This window comes from Chlorocebus sabaeus, chromosome 5 (assembly GCF_047675955.1).
Source record: "Chlorocebus sabaeus isolate Y175 chromosome 5, mChlSab1.0.hap1, whole genome shotgun sequence".
In the NCBI taxonomy this organism is placed as follows: Eukaryota; Metazoa; Chordata; class Mammalia; order Primates; family Cercopithecidae; genus Chlorocebus; species Chlorocebus sabaeus.
Genome location: NC_132908.1, coordinates 84089490 through 84112627, shown reverse-complemented (window position 1 = coordinate 84112627; position 23138 = coordinate 84089490). Strand labels below are relative to the sequence as shown.

Sequence of the window (23138 nt, the reverse complement as noted above, 5' to 3'; positions counted from 1 at the left end):
CGAGCTGGGGAAGTAGCCGCGGAAAGAAGGCGGATTTAAAGGCTCCATTCGGACCAGGCTTTTGGAGAAAGCTTGCACCTCCCACCACACCCCCAGTGCAAGTCAGCCGCCTCAAAAGTGCCGGTGCCGGCCCTCTGTGAGTTCATCACCTTCGCACAAGCCCTCGGGGGCGGTTATTATTACCCTCATTTTCCCGGGGAGGCGCCTGGGGCTCAGAGAGGCCAAGTGACTCGTCCAAGGTCACACAGCTTAGCAGTGGTCGACCCGGGATTGGAACCCGGAGGTCCGGACCCCGCGGCGGCCATTTCTCGAAGATACCCACTACCTCCCTCTTACACCGCTCAGAAATAAAGCAGGAAGGCCGAATGCCCCGTTTTCGCCCAAAAACAATGCTCCACGCAAATTTGCGGGAACAAAAGCAACCAGAAATCCAGCCCGGGTTTTCCGCCTCTCCGATCTCCGCGGACCAATCGCGTCCTCACTGCCGCCGAGGGACGGGAGGCGGTGGCTCCAACATGATCTACAACCCCCGGGGAGGCGTGGCCGCGGCACGGGCGAATGGGATAGGGGTCCAGGCACAATCACGGGCCGAGAACGGGCCGCCTGAGCCAATCAGCGGGGGGAGGCGGGCCCGGCCGACCCGGGCTGTCGCGAGAGGCGGCCACCCCGCCCACTTCTGCTGGTCCCGGCCGCCCGTCAGCCGCGAGCGCGACGATCCCTCCGCTCCTCTGACGGCGCCTCTGCTGCCGCCGCCGCCGCCGCCGCGCTCGGGCCCGGATCCGTCCGCCGCGCGGGAGCAGCAAGGCCGGCAAGTCCCGGCCGGATCCCTCCGCGCCGTCCGCTGCGCGTCCCTCCCCCGCCAGCGCCCGTTCCGCGGCCGCGGCCCCCAGCGCTCCCCAGGCGGCGACGCCGCGCCCGCGGCCCGGGGTAACGGCCGGCCTGGGCGGAGGCGCGGGCGGCGGCGACGGCATGGCCGGGGCGGCTCCGTCGGGGGGCGGCCCGCAGTGACAGACCCTGCGGCGCGGGGGGAGATGGGGGCGGCCGCCTCCCGGGCGACGACGACGACGACGACGAGGAGCAGCCGCCGCCGCCGCCGCGCACCGGCCGCCGCTGGGCACGGGCGCGGGGAAGGCGCCTCCCCGTGAGCGGGGGGCCCGAGGCCGCTCGCCGCCCCCGGCCGCCCCGGCCGCCCCGGGCCCCCCCGGCGCCTCGCGCGCGCCCGCCCGCCGGCCCCTGACGGGAGCCTTGCCCGGCCCCGGTCCCCGCCCCCGCCCCGGCGCCCGCCAGGCCCGCGGCGCCCGCGCGCCCTCGCCCGGCCCCGGCCCCGGCCCGCGCGCCCCCGGCCCCGGCGCGCCCCGGCCGCGGCCCCCGGCGCCCCCCGGCCGCCCCCGCGCGGCCCCCGGCCCCGGGTCGCGGCGCGGCGCGGGCGGCAGCATGGTGGAGAAGCGCTGCCCGTTGCAGAGGGACGGCGTGTACCGCTGGTTCTCGGAGCTGCCGTCGCCGCAGCGCGTGGAGTTCCTGTGCGGCCTGCTGGACCTGTGCATCCCGCTCGAGCTGCGCTTCCTCGGCTCGTGCCTGGAGGACCTGGCCCGCAAGGACTACCACTCGCTGCGCGATTCGGAGATCAAGGCCAACAACCCGGCCGACCTAGGCAGCCTCACCAACCTGACGGACGAGGTGGTGCGCAGCAAGCTGCTGGTGTCGCTGGCGCTGCTGGGCTCGGAGCAGCGCGAGGCGGCGGGCGTGCTCTACCGCACGCTCACGCACATCGACTCCATCATCCACAACTACGGGCTGCAGCTCAACGAGGGCCGCACGGGCGATGAGTTCTTGCTGCTGTTCACCATGGCCTCCAACCACCCGGCCTTCAGCTTCCACCAGAAGCAGGTGCTGCGCCAGGAGCTTACGCAGATCCAGAGCAGCCTGAACGGCGGCGGGGGCCACGGCGGCAAGGGCGCGCCCGGGCCGGGCGGCGCGCTGCCCACCTGCCCGGCCTGTCACAAGGTGCGTGCCCGCCCCGAGCTCTGCCCTGTACCCAACTCTGCGCCCCTAACTCTGCACGCCAAGCCTCCAGCCTGCACCGCGAGCCCCCCACCCAGGCCTCCAAGCCTGCACCGCAACCCCCCCACCCACGCCTCCAACCTGCACCGAGAGCCCCCACCCAGGCTTCCAGCCTGCACCGCGAGCCCCCAACCCGTGTTCCAAGCCCTATCCCAAGCTTCTACCCCGCACCCCAAATGTGTGCCCCACCTCTCCAAGCCTCCACCGTACATGTCAAGTCCCCATCCCGTGTCCCAAGCCCATATCCTAAGCCCCCACTCCGCACCCTAAGTCTGCACTTCAAGCCCCAAGACCTCACCGCGGCCCTGAACCCACACCCTCAGTTCCCTCTGCGTGCTCCAAAGCCTCCAGACCTACGCCTCGCGCCCCTTGGGCAGGAGCGGCTGCAGGGGCCCTGGGTCCGAGGATCCGCGGGAGCGGTGCGGGAGACGTCCGCAGTCAGAACTCACAGTCCCGGGTGCCCTCCTTTCACTTAGCTGGCTGCAAACGCGATAGGGCCTTTGTCCCCTTAATGGGGCCCTTGGGTGACAGATAACACATTGCGGCGCCTTGGTTTCCCCAAATCTGGTATTTATTACCAGAAAGGGAAGGAGCCGTGGCCATGCCAGAAGCCGCCGGTGAGGTGAACGTTGCAAGGCGCTGAGCCGCTCCCTCCACACAGGTGTTCGGGGGGCCTGTGTCGCTGGGGGTCTCGGCGCGGGACGTGGCTGTCCGTGTGAGCTCATTTATGGACACGTGCATGCTGTATGATGTACGCGTGTGTCGCATGTGGGCATGTATGTGTGCACACGTGTGTGTATTTATGAATGTGCACATGCCTGTGAACGTTGTGTGTGATCGTTTTTAAGAGCCAGGCTACCTGTAACGGACAGAAAAAGACTCTTAGAGCTTTAAATGCCCGTGAAACCTATTGGCGACCCTTAGAAACAAAATCCAGGCCGACTTTGAGTGGGAGGACACCGGTGCCTTAAGGAACGTTAGATTAAGTTAAAGATCTCCGGTCTCCAAATTGAACCGGAAGGGCATCCTGGCCATCCACTTAGCGATGTGAACTTTTGTCTAAGTGTTTCAGAACTGAAAACGCAAAGTGTTTGGGGCTCAAGCTATTTTTAACAGCCCCCTGCAATCCAGTGCCAAAATTTTGCTGCCGGAAGAGATTACTTTGACCTGGTGTGATGTGTATTTAGATTACAAACTGATTTTTTTTTTTGGGGGGAGGGAATAGGTTGCAGTCAGGACCAGTCCTGCTGAGTGCCTCTTTGCAGTGTCTTTAAGCTCTTTGAAGTTAAAACTTTGATAAGACTTTCCTTTTATGAGTGGCTGAGAACACCGTCTGGTTTGCTAGGTTTTTGTGTGTGTGTGTGTGTGTGTTTTTAAAGCTTTCAATCCTAGATTGTGGCTTTTCCTTTTTAATGTCTTCATCTAAGAAGTAGTTGTGATACATACATTGTTTTTTTTAATTGATTTTTTTGTGTGTGACATTTATCTCCAAGACTATAGTTTTTAAGTTCAGCTCTCACCCTAGATTCCAGGCTGTGTGCTGTGCAGAGGGTCCTAGGAAATGTAGTTGTTTCTGGTAATCTGTGTAAGCCTTGACATGCCGGCAAATTGTCGCCTATTCATGGAATCCCACTCATTTATGGTCAGTTTTCATGTGCTGTTACTCCTTTGTGTAGAGTCCACCCACTAATAATTTCTATGGCTGTTGCTACAGTAACGTCAGCTCTTTAAGGGGATTCTTACTGCGTGAGCACGGGTGCATCACTTTATGCAGACAGTGGTGATTATTACTTTGGTTGGGCAGTGAGCTAAATCTAGAACAAAAATATCTTTTATAGGAGAGACTTTCTGTCAAGCAGAAATCCCTTTGATGAGATGAAGGGGCTAATCTATTCCTCTCAGCTCACCCCTGCACACCCCCCTCCTACCAACCCCAAGGCCACGGGCACTGAATTTACCAGCCGTGCAACCTTGGCCAGGATCCTTCTGCCTCTCAGGGTGTCCGTGTTGCAGTGGAAGGGATGTAACCTACCTCACAGGCTTGTTTTGAGGATTACATAGGTAACGTGAGCTTCCAGCAGAGGTGCAGTAAATGCTGCTTTCTCCGTATTTATGGCCTCTCTGGCTTTTAACACTCATTTTTATAGAGGTATGCTAACTTAAAGCAAGGCATATTTTATAGATGCAGTTATTTACATCTTGGCCATGAACGTTTATGTGTTCTAAATTGGTTTTTGAATAGTTACTTGGAGCTGGCAATTTTTTAGTTTCATCTTTGGAAAACTGGAAAATTCTGTGACCCTTAAGGAGAGGATTATTATAAGGAGTAATCTTGGGTTGTCATTTCCGTATTTCAAAACACCCATGGTTTCTAGTTTTCCCTACATCCTCAGTGTCACTGCTAAGCTAATTTCAGCCCCATTCATTTAACTTTCGTTTCTGTTGCTGCCTCAAAGCTAATACTGACACTGATGAACCCTTTGTTGCTTGGAGCAGTCAACTTAGATGAAATCTAGCATTTAAATATTTTGCCTTCTTAGTTTCTAAATCTAACATTTGGGGTAATCCTGAAAATGCAGCCCCGTTAAAGCTGTCTGCATTCTTTGGTAAGCTGTGGTATTTTGTGTTGAACTCTTCCAACTTAGAGACTTTGTATTTTTCTTTTAGAGATACAAATGTCAATTGCTTTTAAAATTATTTATCCAATTTGAATTTTTATTTCTTGGCCTGGCAAGGTGACTTATGCCTGTAGTCCCAGAAGTTTGGGAGGTCAAGGTGGGCAGATCGCTTGAGCGCAGGAGTTCAACACCAGCCTGGGCAATGCAGCGAAACCCTGTCTCTACAACAAATACAAAAATTAGCCAGAAGTGGTGGTGCACACTTGTAGTCCCTGCTACTTGGGAGGCCGAGGTGGGAGGATTGCCTGATCCCAGGAGGTCGAGGCTGTAGGTGAGGTATGATCGTGCCACTGCACTCCAACCTGGGTGACAGAGTGAGACCCTGTCTCAAAAAAAATTTTTTTAGGTTTATTTTAACTGTATTATCAGAAAGTCATTATTTGCAATTCCTTGTCCAAACTCTGTATTTTTATTTAAAAATTCTTACTATTCTGAGGACTTACAGAGGTGTAAAAGTGTGGGGAGTGTAAAGTAGACACACCTGTATTTTACTTTCAGTAAGAAAAATACTCCCAGTAGCCACACTGATGGTAGGCTGAATTAGTTGTACTCTGCCTGGTGGCCGGTAATGCTGCTGCTTGCTGCTCCTGCAGTCGCCTGTTCCAGGGTGCCAGCTGTGGGGGATAGTTGGCTTAAACTTTCTGATGTCTGTTTTACGTAAGTAAAAGACCATAGTTCTGGAAATAGTTAAAATAAATCCTTTGTAGTTTTTTCTTTGTGTCAGTGATAATTAATATGCTGTGGTATATGTACATGCTTATTCTTGTTTTGAAAATAACAGCCCTATTGAAAGAGAATTCATATACTATATACACTTAACCCTCTTAAAGTGTAGAAGTCAGTGGATTTTAGTATAGTCATATAGCTGTGCAAGCACGACCACTGCCTCTGAACGTTTCCATCACCCCAAAAAGAAACCCAGTGTCTATTAGTCACTCCCCATTCCCTGTGCCGCCCAACCCTTGACCACCCCTTTTTGTCTCTATGGGTGTCTTTTGGATGTTGCATGTAAGGGGAACACACACCGTGTGGCTCTTTGTTACTGGCTGCCTTCACTGAGTGTCGTGATCTCAGGACCCCTCCGTGCTGTGGGTGTGTCAGCACTTCCTCCTCTTTCACGGCTGAGTGGCGTTCCCCTGTGTGAAGAGGCCAAGCTGTGCTCACGCGTTCCTCAGCGAGTGGAACTTGGGGTTGCTTCACATGCTTGCTTGTAGACCTTTTTCTTCATGGTTAATAGGCTCTTTGTCTTCACCCCCATGCACAGTGCCTAACACTTAGCGCATCCTCTGTGGACCACTGGCGCACGTGTCTGTGCAGGGCTGTCCTGAGGGCTCCTGTTCTACCTGGTGGATTGCTAGGTGCCGTGTGCAGAGCTGTGTAGGTGTGGCCTCAGCTAGCCTGGGAAGCTGCAGTTGGAGGTGGCAGGGAACACGGTGCTGTTGGTACAGAGCCTCCAGACTGGTGTATTTGGTCAGCGACAGGTATGGGGGAGCAGGGCCTGGTGGGCAGGGGTGGGGCCCCGCCTGAGCTCCAGCTGTGAGGGCCCTGCCCTTTGTGTTTCAGCATCCTCAGGGTGTGGAAAATGAACTGCTTCATGGGGCTGGTTTTTTTGAGGGGTTACTAAAATGATGTTTTTAAAGTTTTTGGTGCAGGGGTGTGGTGGGATGGTGGTCTTCCTTTAGGATTATGTGCTGTGGAACAGTACTGGAACTCTCTGTGGCTTGCATTGTAAGTGCCCGAGAATAAGCACTGTAGAAACTTCAGATGGACACAAATACTGTGAATAAACCTGCTGAAAATCTCTGTCCAAAGATCAGCAACAGCTTTTGCTTCGTTGCTTTTCATAAGCTGTTGAAAATCATTGCAGTTCAGAGGTGAAATGTGGGATAGTTCATCCTTTGGTTATCAGACAAAGTGTAAGTGGCTTATTTTGGTTTCTCCTTTAGCCCTAAACTCTGGGCTTGTTGCAGCCAAGAGTTATTTAGCATTCCATAAGAACGGACTCTCTGGAGCAGCTGTTGTCACTGATGGTTAAAGGAATAGCTGTGCCCTAAAAGCACTGTTTTGTCTCCATCTTTAACACTTGTTCTCCTGGGCAGCTGGAAACTGCCTGGTCTGTGAACTTGTCTGTGAACTAAATCTTCTGGCTGTCTTTGTATACATTGCTTGTTTTATTACATCACAGGAGGTAATATCCTAACACACAGTGGATTTTTTTAAATTTTTACGGCCAGCTGTTACAGGTCTAAAACACTGTCCTGTTTCATAGTAAAGTACAGTACATGATACCAGAATCGAGACATACAGTCATGTGCTGCTTAAGGACACAGATACGTTCTGGGAAAGGCATCCTGAGCTGATCTTGTCGTGTGAGCACCACAGAGTACACTTACACAAACCTAGGTGGCGGAACCCGCTGCACCCCAGGCCACGGTGTAGAGCCCGTTGCTCCTTGGCTCTAAATCTGTGCAGCGTGTTGCTGTACTGAATACTGTAGGCAGTTGTGACCCAGTGGTATTCGTGTATCTGAACAGAATAGGTACAGTAAAAATGCAGTGTTAGAATCTTAGAGGACCCCGGTCCGTGCGGTCGGTGATGGAAGCATCATTATGCAGTGCATGACCATGCCGGGATGCAGTCCTGATTGCTTTCTTGGTGGTTGTGTTTTTGTTGATGCCATGATGGAGCTGCAATAGCACTGCCATCTACTGTGTAATGGCTTGGATTATGTGGTACTGTAATTACTGTCCTTTGCCCTCACATTAAATGAAGGCCATTTACTTTGACATGAGCTAGTTCACCTTTGCCTCATTTAGTTGAACACACATTTGAGTTTTGCTGTTTTGTACTGTGTTCCGAGCATAGTTGTAGGAACTGGAAATTCTGTGTCATGTTTGGGTGTGATGAGTAATATGATGGTATGTTTGTTCAAGTGAGAAGATAATTGGAGATAAGCCTCTGCGTTAGTCTTGTTGCTGCAGGTGAAGCTTACCGTTTTCTTAGGCTTTAGTTTACCCATTTTCTCTTTAGTCCTGTAAAACTTCATTTACCTTTTGGATTAACATACTTTTCCAACAAATCTACATGAGTCTTAAAACTCCCGAGTCCGGCTGGTAGAATAGAATAGTAAGAGGTACTTGCGCTGGGGCATTTTTGTTTGTTGAATTGATGACAAAGAAATTTTTGTTATGCTAGGAAAAATTTCTGCTTTAGTGTTCTCCCCCGCCCCCCACCTTAGAGGCATTAGATTTTAGAAAAAGATCCTTCTTTTTTTTTTTTTTTTTTTTTTTTTTTTGAAAAACTGCCAGTTGGAACAGTAGTTATCTTATTAGTTTAAGAACTGTTGCTGCAAGTTACCTTATTAGGGTACATTATTGAAGGGCTTTTGGTTTTGGACTTTAGTCTGACATATGCAGTTTAGAAATTCGTTTTAGCAAGGTAATTTTTTTTCCTCCGGTCTCTGTAGGTGTTTTTATTGTAGAGAGACCTGATGCATTGTAGAAACATTTCCTATCAAAGGTAAAAAGAGATCATCCAGAACTAACAAAATAGGTTAATTCTTAGCAGTTTCTGTTTTGTTCTGGGTTAAAAGACCCGAAGCTCCTTAAAGTGAGAAGACAGAAGCAAGACAGAGTATCTTTCAAATAATTGCTCTTCTAGCAGCTGCATGTCATGTCTGATCAGGGCATGATTAAGCAGGACAGGACTTCACGTGCTGGCCCCAAAGCCCTGGCCCCAGCCGCTCACCCTCAAAGAAGGTCACTGTGGACCCCGCCTGCCATTCATTACCCAGCTTGCCAGTGGGGCAGGTGCTTTGCAGGCTCACAGAAAAATCACTCGCCCTTCAAATGTGTTATCTGGGCCTGGATGCCTCCTTAGTTTCTCTGTGTTTCCTTTCTGTGTAAGGCTGATCCCTCACTGATGGTTTGGTCACACCCCTCTATTTCCTCAGGGTCACTGGTGGGTCAGCGTTTGAACGTTGTGATTTCTGTCTCCCTCCTACAATCCAAACTTTGACCTCTAGTATTTTCCCACCCGACCCATAAACAGAATCATAATGATCCTCTGATTTGTTTTCAACAAAACCCCACCTTTAACATCACTCACCTCTACCAGCCAACAAAACCCCACCTGTAACACCACTCATCCCTACCAGCTCATGTTCTCTTCGTGGCTTCACCACCGAGGCCTCCCTGAGCAGCTAGCAGAAAAGGCCTTCCATCCCACTGGCTGGCGCTGGTCCACGCGAATAGGTTGATGTGTGTCTTTCCAGATGTGTTTCTGCACATATATGTTCACACGTTCTTTCAAGACACCATACATATGCTTAGATACACGTAGGATCTTACATCCACGCTGTTCATCATGCTGTAACAGCCATGCTTCGTGAAGTCAATTCTGCTGTCTCTAGTTCCTCACCTTCAGTTATTCCTCAGCCTCCTGTGACCTGCCTTTTGCCTTGAACCTCTTTAACAAAAACAATTTTTATAGAAGAGTATTCAGCAATCTCTTCAGTGAAGAAAAATTTTAAATAGGTAATGTAACCAGAGGTAAGAAGTGGAAAAGTGCCAGAGGCAGCTGCATGGAAAGTCCCTTCTCCCACAGATGGCAGGGAAGGGCACCCAGGATGTTTTAAGGGTCAGGCAAGGTTCTCCTTTCCCTGGGTGTTGATAACTTTTATTTCACGTGTAAAAAACATGTTTCTTACCCTCTTCCCAGCCATCCAGTTCCCCTCTTTGCAGATAGCACACTTCCTCATAGAATCTTCCAGAGAAACCATATGTATTTACAAGTAGATACCTGATGTCCCATTGCACACACAGGTGCCTCCTGGTCTTCTCTTGGCAGTCTTTCCAGGTGAGGCTTCTCTGTCAGTCCATAAAGAGCTTGTTCATGGCACGAATGTGTTATTTAATCAGGCCCTATTGATAACATTTTGTTCCATCATATTACCAACCAGTTCAGTGTCATTTACATGTTACGTACATATCACCCACATGTTACAGACGACAGATGGCACCTTTCGCAGTCAGGTAACTCTGCCTGTGGAGTAGAAATCCACAGGTGGAGTTCGGTCAAATGGTCTGTGCTTTTGCATGTATTTTACCTGTTGCCAAGATCTGCTTTTAGAATTCCCACAGCCATGTACAAGGCCTGTTTCCCTAACCTTTAACGAGCCCAGTGAGTTAGCCACTTGCTGGTCGCGGCCATTCTGTTAGGTGGAGACTTACCCTGGTGTGGTGTAGTTTTATCTTAGGAGTGAGGTTGAATATTGTTTCAAGTAAACTATTTCATTGGTTTTTGGTGAGCTGTTTATCTCCTTTGCTCACCTCTGTTGGGTTGTTGGTCTTTTCTTTTTTTAATTTTTACTTTATTTGAGATGGAGTCGCACTCTATCACACAGGCTGGAGTGCACTGGTGTGATCTCGGTTCACTGTAACCTTTGCCTCCTGGGTTCAAGCAATTCTCCTGCCTCAGCCACCCAAGTAGCTGGTATTATAGCCTTGTGCCACTGAGCCTGGCTAATTTGTGTGTGTGTGTGTGTGTGTATTTTTAGTAGAGATGGGGTTTCACCATGTTGACTAGACTGGTCTCAAGCTCCTGACCTCAAGGGATCCACCCACCTCGGCCTCCCAAAGTACTGGGATTACAGGTGTGAGCCACCACGCCTGGCTGGGTTGTTAGTTTTTAGAAACTCTGTAAGTTTCAAGGAAATCGTCTTTAGTAGGAATTGCATGTATTTGTTTTTTGGGTTTTTAATCTTGTCTTTTGACTTTGCCATGCAGTTGTTTTCTCTTCTTTTTTTTTTAAGTGGTATATTTATCAGTCCTTTTTGGTATGGCTTCTGGCTTTTGTGTCATAATGCATAATGTATAATGCGTTTCTCATCATACATATTATACATATGCATGTATTGTGCGTGCATAATACACATGACACCCCGTACATTCTAAAGACAGTCCCCTGCAGTGTCGCCTATGGAACTTGTGTCATTCTCTTTTTATACCAAACGGATCCATCTGGAATTGGTTTGGTATAAGGTACAAAGTTAGTTTTATATTTTCCAGATGACAGCCCATTTGTCCCAGTGCCATCTGTTAAATAGTCTCTGCCTTCCGAGATCTGAGCCGTCTCTGTCGTATACTCCCACATCTATTTGGGTTCACTTCTGGACCCTGCGTTCTACTTCATGGATGTCTCCATCCAGATGACCTCATGTTGGCCAGGTTCATTGGATACTCTCGGTTATGTTTCTTACCTCTCGTTCGTTTTTGTGGTTTTCCTACACAGAGGAATCCCCGGGAAAGGTTTTTTTTGGGTTTTGTTTGAAATAAATATGGCTGCGAGGCACCTCCCCCGGATGGTGGCTTCTGCAGCCTGGGTGTGCCGGCCGGCTGGGATCTGCGCTGCCTCCGCCAGTTCTGGCACTGCTGGTTTTCCTCTTCTCTGAATATCTGTTTTCAGTTTTTCCTCTGCTTTTCTGCACTTTTGATGATGTTATTCCTCAGACTTCTCTCCTTTGTCTTTCTTTTTGCTTTATAATTCGTAACCTTTTCAGCTGTGGTTTTGCCAGTCTCACTGATGAATCCAAAAAACCTAAAGGCTCAACCAGACCTTCAGCTTCCAGTGAAAATTCCCAGTAGCTCGGTGTGTGCAAAGGCGGGTTTCTCTCTTCCTGCCTGCCATGGTTCCAGTGTTTCCCCCAAAGTTTGCATCTCGGAAACTTAATCCCCAGTGCAGCAGTGTTGGGACATGGGTAGGTCACGAGGGCTCTGCCACTGCCATTACGGTGAGGTAATATCCTTGTCACCTGAGAGTGCTTTTGTAAAGGCCGGTGTGGGGCTCCTCTTGCTGGCTTGTTCCCTGGCTCTGTCACCCTTCCCTCTTCTGCCTTCCACCATGGGATGTCCCAGCAGGAAGGCCCTCAGCAGATGCAGGCTCTTGCTGTTGGACTTTCAGCCTCCAGAACTGTAAGAAATACCCTTCTTTTCTTTATAAATTACCTACTCTGTGGCATTCTGTTACAGGAACACAAAACAGACCAAGACACCAACCCTGACCTGCTCTGTCTTTCCCTTCTAATTCCCTCCAGCCAGAGGCCCAGGCCTGCCATAGAGATGCCCTTTTTTATCCCCTCCAGCTGGTTTATGAACAAGTCCTAAATATCTTTAGATTTGTCTCCAGTGACACTGTTACAGCCCCGATTCAGTGTTTCCTCAGAATCTCCCTTTCTTTCCCCCCTACTTTCCTTTCTTCCTCTCCTTCCTTTCTCCTCCCACTTCCCCTTTCTCCCCCGTTTCTCTCCCTACCACACTTGCCGTGGTGGTCACATATATGGCACACTTCTCTGGACGAAGGCTTAGATTTGAGGCAGTATGCCAGGGAAGCAGGACGTAGATTAGAATAGTCTTCAGGGAACCAGCATGGCCCCAGCCTGGCCTAACTGCACTTTGCTTCTGATCAGAAATCCATGTTAGAATGCAAGTCAGCTGATGTCAATGTTTAACGTCTATAAGAAACAACTTCATAGCTGCTCCATTTTATTTTCTAATTGAATAGTTCAGAAGCATTGGTACCTTAACTCTTTTTAGAAATAACACTGGTGTGCCCAACTCTGACCTTGACTTAGGTCTAGCCTCATTAACATTCTAGTCTCCTGGCCTGGGTCTGCCTTCTGGTAACCCTTTTTGGTCTCCCTGGCCTGGGTCTGCCTCCATAACCCCCTCTGGTCTCACTGGCCCCCTCTTAGCCTCTAACATCAGTTCCCTTGTGTCACTGGAATGGTCCTGGTCAAAAGCATGCAGGAGCCTCATTTCTGTCTTATAGGTCTTAGCATGATGTGCCATGGCCTTTGTGATCTGTCCCCTGCCTGTCCGTACACACCTCTGTCTGTGGACGCAGTTCCTCCTCACTGTGCTTTCTCTCTCCTGTGCCCTGGGAGAGGCTGTTCTCTCAGACTGGACACCGGATACCCCCATCCCCATTATTGGTTCATCGATACCAGTCATTTTGTTGTTGCATCCTTATCCTAGACCTTATGTGCTGTGTTCTATTTCTGCCCCTAAGACTTTGACTTTGACAGAGACTGCCTTTTTAAATCACTAGAGCCTAGCAGTTCCTACCACCTACTAGGGGCTCACCTATGGAGCATTCGTTAAACCCAGGGGCAGGAGGTGTTGGGTGGATGAAAAGCCGCCGTAGTACAAGTGCTTTTTTCCCTTCAGGTTTTTCTTTTCAGTGGCCACAGTAGTAACTCCTGTTACCAACTCATACTTTTTATCTTTTTAATTTTTGCCTTTATCCAATGACTACTTCATATATATTATGTAGCTGTAGATTCTAGTGAAGTTTAACTTGAATTTTAACATCTGTATTCTACTTTCTTATTTATTTATTTTTGAGACAGTGCCTCACTGTCGCCCAGGCTGGAGTGCGGTGGCGTGATCTTGGCTCACTGCAAGCTCCGCCTCCCGGGTTCGCGCCATTCTCCTGCCTCAGCCTCCCGAGTAGCTGGGACTACAGGCACCCGCCATCATGCCTGGCTAATTTTTTGTATTTTTAGTAGAGACGAGGTTTCACCGTGTTAGCCAGGATGATCTTGATCTCCTGACCTTGTGATCCGCCCACCTCTGCCTCCCAAAGTGCTGGGATTACAGGTGTGAGCCACCACGCCTGGCCCTACTTTCTTATTTTTAATTTTATATTTTTCAAAAGCTGGCATGCAAGGCCAGGTGCACTGGCTTACACCTGTAACCCCCATCACTTTGGGAGGCCAAGGCAGGTTGATCACTTGAGATCACAAGATCAGCCTGGCAACATGGCGAAACCCCGTCTCTATTTAAAAAAAAAGAAAAGAAGAAACTGGCATACCAAAGCTTTCATTGGGAGAAACTCTGTGACACAAGAGTTGGGCTTTAGGTTACCGGGGTTGCACACATACAAGGTTGTGAATGCGTCAGCTGAGAGCTCGGAAGAAGCCACATGGCATCATGATGCTTTGGTGGCCTCCTCTCCTGTGGAGCCTGTGGAGGCCTGTGTGTGGATGAGTTCATTTCCATGGAGTAACATTTTTAGTTCTGTAAGTTTGTTTGGATTATATTTCTTTAATGCTTTTAAAACTTTAAATCATGGTAAGCCTTGATGTTTTAGTTTGCTACATAATGTCTGTTTTAGTTTGTTGCGTAATGTCAATAAATTGAAAACCTGTTACTCATTCTAATTAAAGTTTCATTTGTATTTCTTTTATACTTTCAACAGTGACATCAGATTAACTCTTAAGAAGGGAGCATTATGGAATCATTTGTCTATTTGGGACATTTGCATAAAAGCATCAGTAGAATTACCAGAAAGAAATTATATCCTTAGGTTTCTGTTTTTTTTTTTTTTTTTTTTTTTTTTTTTTTTAAGACGGAGTCTCGCACTGTTGCCCAGACTGGAGTGCGGCAGTGCGATCTCAGCTCACTGCAACCTCTGTCTCCCGGGTTCAAGCGACTCTTCTGCTTCAGCCTCCTGAACAGCTGGGATTACAGGCACACGCCACCACACTCAGCTACTTTTTGTATTTTTAGTAGAGACAGGGTTTCACCATGTTGGTTTAGGGTGGTCTCGAACTCCTGACCTCAGGTGATCTGCCCACCTCGGCCTCCCAAAGTGCTGGGATTACAGGTGGTGAGGCACCGTGCCTGGCCTATCCTTAGGTTTCTTACTCTAATTAAAACATGTATATATAGGAACTAATTCTTAGAAGTATTACAGTCTAGAATTGAAAAAAGATTAAACTGTTTGAAATAGGAAGAGATTTAATGTACGGGGAAGAGGAACAACCCTCACCCCTACTCTATTTTGGACATTTTAATAAAATTTAAAAGCTTGAGAATAATGCTAACAACCAAATTATAGTAAAATTGGCCTGGCGCGACAGCTCATGTCTGTAATCCCAGCACTTTGGGAGGCCGAGGCAGGCAGATCACAACGTCAGGAATTTGAGACCAGCCTGACCAATATGGTGAAACCCCATCTCTACTAAAAATACAAAATTTAGCCGGGCGTAGTGGCGTGTGCCTGTAATCCCAGCTACTCGTGAGGCTGAGGCGGGAGAATCGTTTGAACCTGGGAGGCAGAGGTTGCAGTGAGCCAGGATCGAGTTACTGCACTTCAACCTGGGCAACAGTGAGACTCTGTCTCAAAAAAACAAAAAATTAGTAAAATTAATGAGATACTTTGAAAGCATGGAGTACTGGGGTTGTGTGGGAAGCACTGTGTGGTGTGTAAACTCTACCCGGACATAAATAGATACTCACAGAACTTACACGCCACCTCTGGGAGATTCTCCTGACTCCAGGTTCCTGGTAGAGTGTCTTTCATATGTGAGAACTCATGCCGTTTTCCAGTCAGTTCCCACCTTCTCCGCAACCCGACTCCGGGGCCTTTTTTCTGTTCTTTTGCTCGATTCTGTTTCTTTTCCACCACCGGTCAGTTTCGCCTATTCTAAAACTTCATTTGAGCAGAATCATGGAATTCCATTTTATCTGTTGGCTTCTTTCGTTGCCTGATTTTAGTGGCTGGTCTAGGGATGACAGTGTAGATTCTGAACTTTCCACAGTCTGCTTAGAGTTAATACTGTGCCGCATGTCATGCAGTGTGTCATTTCTCAGAGCACTTACATGTGTGGGTTGTTTAAATAGGTGTAAGGCTTTTAAACTAGCGTACCATTAATACTGTATTGAGGAGGGTAATTTATCAATGTTACTTTTCCTTTTACAATTGCTAATAAAGATAGGAGGTGAGGAGCAGCAGGCTACAGGGAAGAGCGATGTGTGGGGGCGTGTCGGTGTTTCTAGATGCGTGCAGTGATGGGCAGCAGACTCGGGGAGCCTTGCAGTGGGGGTGTGTCAGTGTTACCCAGGTGTGTGTGGTGAGGGGCAGCAGGCTGCAGGGGGATGCTGTGGGGGCGTGTCAGTGTTGCCCATGTGTGTGCAATGAGGGGCAGCAGGTTGCAAGGGGAGTGACGCGGTAGGGGTGTGTTGGTGTTCCCCAGGTGCGTGCAGTGAGGGGCAGCAGGCTCAGGGGGATGTGGTGGGGGCTTGTCATTGTTCCCAGGTGTGTGCGGTGAGGGGCAGCAGGCTGGGGGGGGAGGGGGAGATGCAGTGGGGGCGTGTCAGTGTTACCCAGGTGCAGGAGGCTGCTCTGAGGGCGTCGCATGTATTTCATTTAATCCTCATAACGGCTCCATGGGTTAGGTTATATTTTTGTCCCCATTTTAGCAGTGAGAAAACAGACACAGAGAGGTTAAGTATAAATAATTTGACAAAGGTGACGTTAGTTAGTGGCTATTTTTATTATGTGAAGTTAAAATTGTTTGTGTGTTGACTTCATCATTCAAAGTGAGAGGAAAAACCTGAGGAATATGAAATGAGACAAGGAAGAGAGCCCCAGACTCTGCGGCTGGTAGAAGTAGGGAGTGTGATCTCATCCCTGGCTTCCGCAGGCTCTGCTGATGCCCGGGGCTGCCCCATGTGTGCAGCCGGCCCTGGGTGGGATCCACGGTCTTGGTGACAAAGCTCCTCTCCCTGCCTTGGCCCCAGCGGCTCGTCTTTATTCCTTCAGCACCGAGTATGTAAATAATAGTCCTCAGTACCGCAGTCCAATATTTTGTTCGGGTTCCTTTTTATCTTTCCATTTAAAGGTAAAACCTACGTTTAGTGAAATGTACTTATTTTAAGTATGTCATCTGAGTGTTTTCACCACTTCATGTTTTGTTTTGTTTTGTTTTGTTTTGTTGCTTTTCGAGATGGAGTCTTGCTGTGTCGCCCAGGCTGGAGTGCAATGGAGCAATCTTGGCTCCCTGCAACCTCTGCCTCCTGGGTTCAAGCAATTCTCCTGCCTCAGCCTCCTGAGTAGCTGGGATTACAGGCGCCTGCCACCACGCCTGGCTGATTTTTTATATTTTTATTAGAGACAAGGTTTCATCATGTTGGTCAGGCTGGTCTCAAACTCCTGACCTTGTGATCTGCCTGCCTCGGCCTCCCAAAGTGCTGGGATTACAGGCATGAGCCACCGTGCCCGGCCCACCACTTCAGTTTTGACAGAGACATAAGCCTTGATGGGGGTTTGTGCAGTATCACCGTCAGCCCAGAGAATTCCCTTCCGCTGTTTTCCAGTCAGTTGCCACCTTCTCCACCCCCCACCCTCAGACCTTCACTGTTTCCCTTGGCCAGGTGCAGTGGTTCAAAAAACAAAACAAAACAAAACAAAAAAACTCTTTCCCTCTGTTCTGTTTCTTATCCACCATTGATTAGTTTTGCCATTTCTAAAACTTCATTTAAGCAGATTCATGGAATTCGTTTTATCTGTTGGCTTCCTTTGTTGCATGATTTTAGTGACTGGTCTAGGGATGCCAGTGTAGACACTGAACTTTCCAGTCTGCTTAGAGTTAATACTGTGCCACGCCTTGTGCAGCGTAAGAAACTGGCCACTGTCTTGCAACCAGGTGCCTTCCTGGTCCTTGCTGTGGCAAGTGTACATATTACATCTATGCTATAGACGTCACAACAAATACAGAATTGTTGTTTGCTTCAGTGTGAATGTACCTTTAAAAAAATTAAGAGGAAAATACTGTCTTTTATATATACTCACATATTTACCTTTCTTCCCCAACCCCTAAGTGGAACCAGGCCTGTTTACCATCTTGGTGCTTTTCATTCCTCACTGATCCAGTTTGTTACCATATCCTTTCAGTCTGGCAAACTCGCTTTAGTATTTTCGGGAGTGTAGGTGTGCTGGCAAGAAAGGCTCTTCGTTTTCTTTTATCAGAACATGTTTCACTTTCACCCATGCTATTGAAGGATGTTTGCACTGGATGTGAGGTCCTTTGTTGGCAGCTTGCTTCTTCTGGGACTTTGAGAGAGGTTGAGACCCCGTCTCTCCTCCAGGACTCCTCTGTTGGCTGCTCCCCTGTGCTCACGAGTTGTTTTTCTCCAGCTGGCTCTAAGATGGTCTGTGTCTTTGGTATTTGAGCAGCCTGACTGTGATGTGTCCAAGTGTTTTATTGAATTTATCTTATTTGGTGTCCTGAACTTACTGGATCTGTAAATTCACGCCTTCTGCCAACTGTGGGAAATTTTCAGCCATAATTTCTCCAGAATGTGTTTCTGCCTCAATCTCTCCCTCCTTATGGGACTCCAGCTCTAGGTGTGTTAAACTGTGTGATACTGTCCCTGAAGCTTTGTTCGATTGTTTTCCTTTTAGATCTTTTTTTCTCTCTCTGTTCTTTGGGTTGGATACTTTTTATTGATCTATCTTCAGATTCACTGAGTCTTCTGTTATCTCCAGTCTGCTGTTAAAGCTCATCCACGGGATTTTTCTTCGTTTATAAATAGCATTTTTTAGTTCTGGAATTTCCTTTTTTTTTTTTAAGACAGTCTTGCTCTGTCACCCAGGCTGGAGTACAGTGGCACGCTCTCGGCTCACTGCAACCTCCAACTCCTGGGTTCAAGTGATTCTCCTGTCTCAGCCTCCCGAGTAGCTGGGATTACAGGCGCCCATCACCACACTCAGGTAATTTTTGTATTTTTTGTAGAGATAGGGTTTTGCCATGTTGACTAGGCTAGTCTCGAACTCCTGACCTCAGGTGATCTGCCTGCTTCGGTCTCCCAAAGTGCTGGGGTTACAGGCGTGAGCCACTGCACCTGGCACTGGAATTTCCACTTTTTAAAAAAACGTTCTGTTTCTCTCTTGAGACCCGTTTGGCTTGTCCAGCCCAAGTCCCTTTTCCTTTCTGTTCCTGAGCCCTGTTGTAAGGGCTGCTGAGTCCCTGTCTGTGCTGCCAACGTGGGAGTGTCCTGTGCCTGGTCTCCAGAGCTAACCCTTTCCTTTTTGTATAGTTTATGTTTTTGTTTGTTTCCATGTCTAATAATTGTGATTGCTTCTTGGATTTTGTGAGTGATCCGTTGTAGAAACTCTGGACTTCGTTCTGTCCTCCTGAAGATTGATGATGCTTTGTTTTAGCAGGCAGTCAGTTTGGCTGGACTCAAACTCCAGATACTCTTCCTGTGTTATCAGCAGCTAAAATCTCTGCTCAGTTGCTGTAGTGTGACCTTGCTGTCCTGGACCTGCCCTGTGCCTGCCTGCTTCAGGGCTCACACAGAGTTGATGTGCAGAGCATGGTGTCCCCTCCTAGGGTGCTCTTGCTTCCAGGTTTACCCCGTTGCTTTCCAGCTGCAATTGTCTACCAGAATTCCCCTCTCTGGTTTTTTAAGTGAGACTATGGGATTCTCTATGAGCTTTAGCTGCCCTCCTTCTCTGATGAGGACCAGGTTCTGCCCCAGGACAGGAAACCCATGCAGTGCTCAGCTCGCTCTGGGCACAGGCCCCCTCCAGTTTCTGCTTGTTCTAGGTCCTGTTCAGTTTGTTGTTTTTTATGCTTTGTCCAGAGTTTATAGTTATCTGCAAGAGGATTGGTCCAATGTCTCAGCCATTACTGAAAGTAGAACCGCCTGCTTTATATACTCCAAGGGTTGCAGAAATAAATATGAACCATGTGTTCTAGGAAGGATTCATTATCCCTGAGGAAGGGCAACTGTAAAGGGGAGTTTTATACTAGCTGGAACATGTGCTGCTAAAACGATGAGGTGCTGTACAGAGAGAAGGCTGGGATGGCCCAGTGTCTTGAAGTTCATGGGTCCATCTGGAGGATGTCAGTGGAATGGTTGTCTACGTGCTCTGGCCCCTGGTGGTGGTCAGCCACGGAAAGGAGAGTCAGGCGTGTGGTGAACTCGCCGGAGAAGCGGGCTTGGGCCAGGCCTCTCCTGTAGGCGTGAAGTTTGGTTGGGCAGATACCAGGTGCCTGGGGGTGAGGGTCTGGTCGTAGCTGCAGTGGAAGGTAAATCTGAAACTTTCTGGCCTAAATGTCTTCTGTGATCAATCCAGGTGAGCCCTTTCTGGTCTTATCTTTTGTTGCATGACTGACAGTAAGAGATGGGGTCCCTGGCTCTGAAGCAGCAATGCCTTGTTCATAGTAGGGTGTCCCAAGAAGACTCCTGGAATAGAGTTTGTGGTGCCTGCAGAAACAAAGCCTGCTAGCCGATTTTACTGACACTTTCTGGACCTTGGATGCACTCTTGTTTTCAACCAGGGGTTTCTTGCTCCTTCTGGCCTCTTCAAGTCCTGTTCTTTCCCATGCTAGACGCCTTAATGTTCTGAAACTGAACCTATACCATGGCTAGTATTCCCAGAGGGCTATAAAGAGCTGCTTGAACGTGCTCACTGCTTTGAATGGCCCATCTCAGGGAGTTGTATGTTATAGTGGGAACCAAAATGGTCATTATGGTGTAGTTTATTTACTGTAATTAGACATTTAGCCAGCTTCTCTAAGAAAACCCCAGTGTTTAAGCATATTCCTGGCCAAATATTCACGATAACAATATTGTGTATAGTATGTACTTAACATCAAAAGTCTCGAAGATAGGCCAGGCACTGTGGCTCACACCTGTAATCCCAGCACTTTGGGAGGCCAAGGCAGGTGGATCACCTGAGGTCAGGAGTTTGAGACCAGCCTGGCCAACATGGCGAAACCCCATCTCTAGTAATAATACAAAAATTAGCTGGGTGTGGTGGTGCCTGCCTGTAATCCCAGCTACTCAGGAGGCTGAGGCAGGAGAATCGCTTGAACCCAGGAGTCGGAGGTTGCAGTGAACCGAGATCGCACCATTGCACTCCAGCCTGGGGAACAAGAGCGAGACTCCGTCTCCAAAAAAAAAAAAAAAAAAAGTACCATCAGGGAATGTCTCATCTGCCATCCTCTTGGATGTGGCATCAGTGGAATTAGATTGTACCTATGCCTGCAGTGGAGAGGGTGCTAGCTGCGGCCTCTGCCCCTGAAGCTGTTGCAGCTCACTGTTTCTAACATTACGAGTGTCACATAATTTAAATTTTTTCTTACGCTGGGTGCAGTGGTTCATGCCTGTAATCCCACTCAGCACTTTTTGGAGGCCGAGTTGGGAGGATCTCTTGAGGCCAGTAGTACAAGACCAGCCTGGGCAACATAGGGAGTCCCCCATCTGTACAAAAAATAAAAAATTAGCTGGGCACTGTGGTACATGCCTGTAGTCCCAGCTATTCAGGAGGTTGAGGTGGGAGGTTGCACTGAGCTGCGATTGTGCCACTGCACTCCAGCCTGGGCAACAGAGCGAGACCCTATCTCAGAAATAAAAAATAAAAAGTGAATTTTTCTTGAGGGGGAAGGGACCATTATGGTGACCATATTTACTTTCTGACGGTCTTGTCTTCAGAGATTATTGAGATTAGGTTGCTTGTTCCCACGTGGCCACGTCCTGTCAGTGTTACTTCTGTGTGTTCCCTTGCTGTCACCTGTTACTCCTAACTGCTGATGTTGTACCTTTTTCAAGCAGCCTCTGATTGGTTTCTCTCCCACCCCGCCCACGCCATAGCGGTGCTGCTGGTGGTCTGCTCTGTGGGGCCGTCTTGAGAGGGAAGATCTGAGGGAGAGGCTTTGCGTGCGTGCCTCGGTGCACTGTGCCAACCTGGATCCCTATGGCTGTGGATTGGGCGCTTGCTGTTTGCCAGGCTCCATCCTGAGAGCCACGCTTGGTGGACTGGCTGCTTCAATCCTTGCACCAACCCTCGGAAGTCAGTATGGTGACTGTCTCCACGTTACAGATAGGGACACAGGCTTGGAAAAGTCACGTCACTTGTGTCGCATGGCTAGTGATGGGGGCTGGCCCTCCCCAGGGTCTGAGTCTAGGGCCAGCATTTGGCATCACTGCAGGAAGTTGACAATTTTTCACTGTTATATTCCTCTGACTTACTTCAGTTCCGCCCCTACCCCCACCCCAGTTTTATTGACACTTGCACTTGTCTGTGCAGGCGTTTTCTCTCCTGGTGCATAAAGTCATTTTTTTAGTGGAAGGTAGTAGTTGCTGGGAAACACTGGAAGACAGAAGTAGTCAGAACCTGGTCAACAATGAAGGTCAGCCTCATTACCGGCCTCCGACCGTAGTGGTGAGTAGGTCGCTGCTGGACAGGAAGGCAAGGAGGAGCTAGGAAGGCAGAAATGAGTTGCTGCTCATGAGTGCAGGCAAGATGCTGGTGTTCTCTCTGAAGTCAATAAATCTGTTAAGATGCCCTTTTAACCCTGTTTTATGGGATTACAGGACTAGAAAAGTATGTCTTTAGCCTACCTAGGGCTCTCGACTTCAGACTCCCTGCTGTTTCTACAGGCAGTCTCTGGAACAGGGATTCTGGGTGTGTTGGAGGCTGGCTGTAGGCAGGCCTTACCCCAGAAGTCCAATGTGATTGGCCCCTGGTGGGATGTCTTGGCACCTGGAGGTCTGGAAGCACCCGTGGGTGGGCAGTTAGGGCTAGTGTTCCTAGTGGAGGCTGTGCTGCCCTGTGGCTATCGGTGAAAGAGATTTGCATCTGGTCACTCTGGGAGCTTGTCTAGTTAAGTACTGGGTTCCCTTTGCTGAGATTTTGAGCAGTGATTTTTTTTTTCTCTCTCTTTTTAATGAGTAGAGCTCTAGGGTAAGAAATATTAAAAGGAATGTTTTTACATGGAAAATGATTTTTTGGTTAGCGTTGGCTTTCACTTGGCCTAAGTCAGCAAATAGCTTTCACTCTTAAACTCTCTGTCTTCTTGTTCTGGTTTTTAGAGACACGTAATGACTATTTTAGTAAAATGCTTACAAATCATTTTTCTTTTTATGTTCCATGTTTTTTACATTGGCTTAAAAGTATTTAACATACGTTACTCCTTGCTGTATAGAGGCAGGTTAATTGGAAACCAAATTGAAAACACTCTTTTTTCATAGTCATGTTTACTGTGCTTTGTTCATGGGGTAGACACTTTGGAGTTCATGTTGGCCCCTGATGTGCCTGGCCCTTGGGATATATGTGGAAGGAAAGTGTGGTTATGGTTTCAGAAGCTTGCTTTTTCTATACTTTTCATATCATTCATTTCTTGTAGGGAGGTATTTATATTTAGACTCAATATCTGTAACTTGTTTAAATTCTAAAAGCAGTGATTGTTCCTCACAGGAAAATTGGAAAACAGAAAAATAAAAGTTATCCAGAGATAAATGCTATTAATATTTCAGTGTACGTTTGTCTTTTCTCAGTGCCTGAACAACTGACATACGTTCTGCCCGTTTTCACATTATCTGTGAGCATCCTGCATGCCTTTTAAGACTGCATAATATTCAGTCATCTGGACATACACATTTAGTGACCTATTTCAGTAGTAATCTGTTGCTGGGATGTTTATGTTGTTTGTTCTTCTTTTTGCTCAAGCTGAGATAAATCTTACACACAAACCTTTGACTATGTCACTGATTGACTGTATCCTAAGAGCAGACTCCTCCCAGTGGGATTAGTGGGTGAAAA

General features: G+C 48.5%; 1 protein-coding gene across 2 annotated transcripts in view; it reads left to right on the top strand.

Moving 5' to 3' along the window:
• Positions 1–1386: 1386 nt before the first annotated feature.
• Positions 1387–23138, top strand: part of ZCCHC14 (zinc finger CCHC-type containing 14) — an 84030-nt gene continuing 62278 nt past the window's right edge. Inside the window, exon 1 of one of the 2 annotated variants that reach the window (XM_073015627.1) lies at positions 1387–2004. In XM_073015627.1, coding sequence (XP_072871728.1) covers positions 1435–2004 — 570 coding nt within the window. In that variant the 5' untranslated portion in view covers positions 1387–1434. The remainder of the gene's footprint in view (positions 2005–23138) is intronic. The other variant, XM_073015628.1, reaches the window with a different exon arrangement.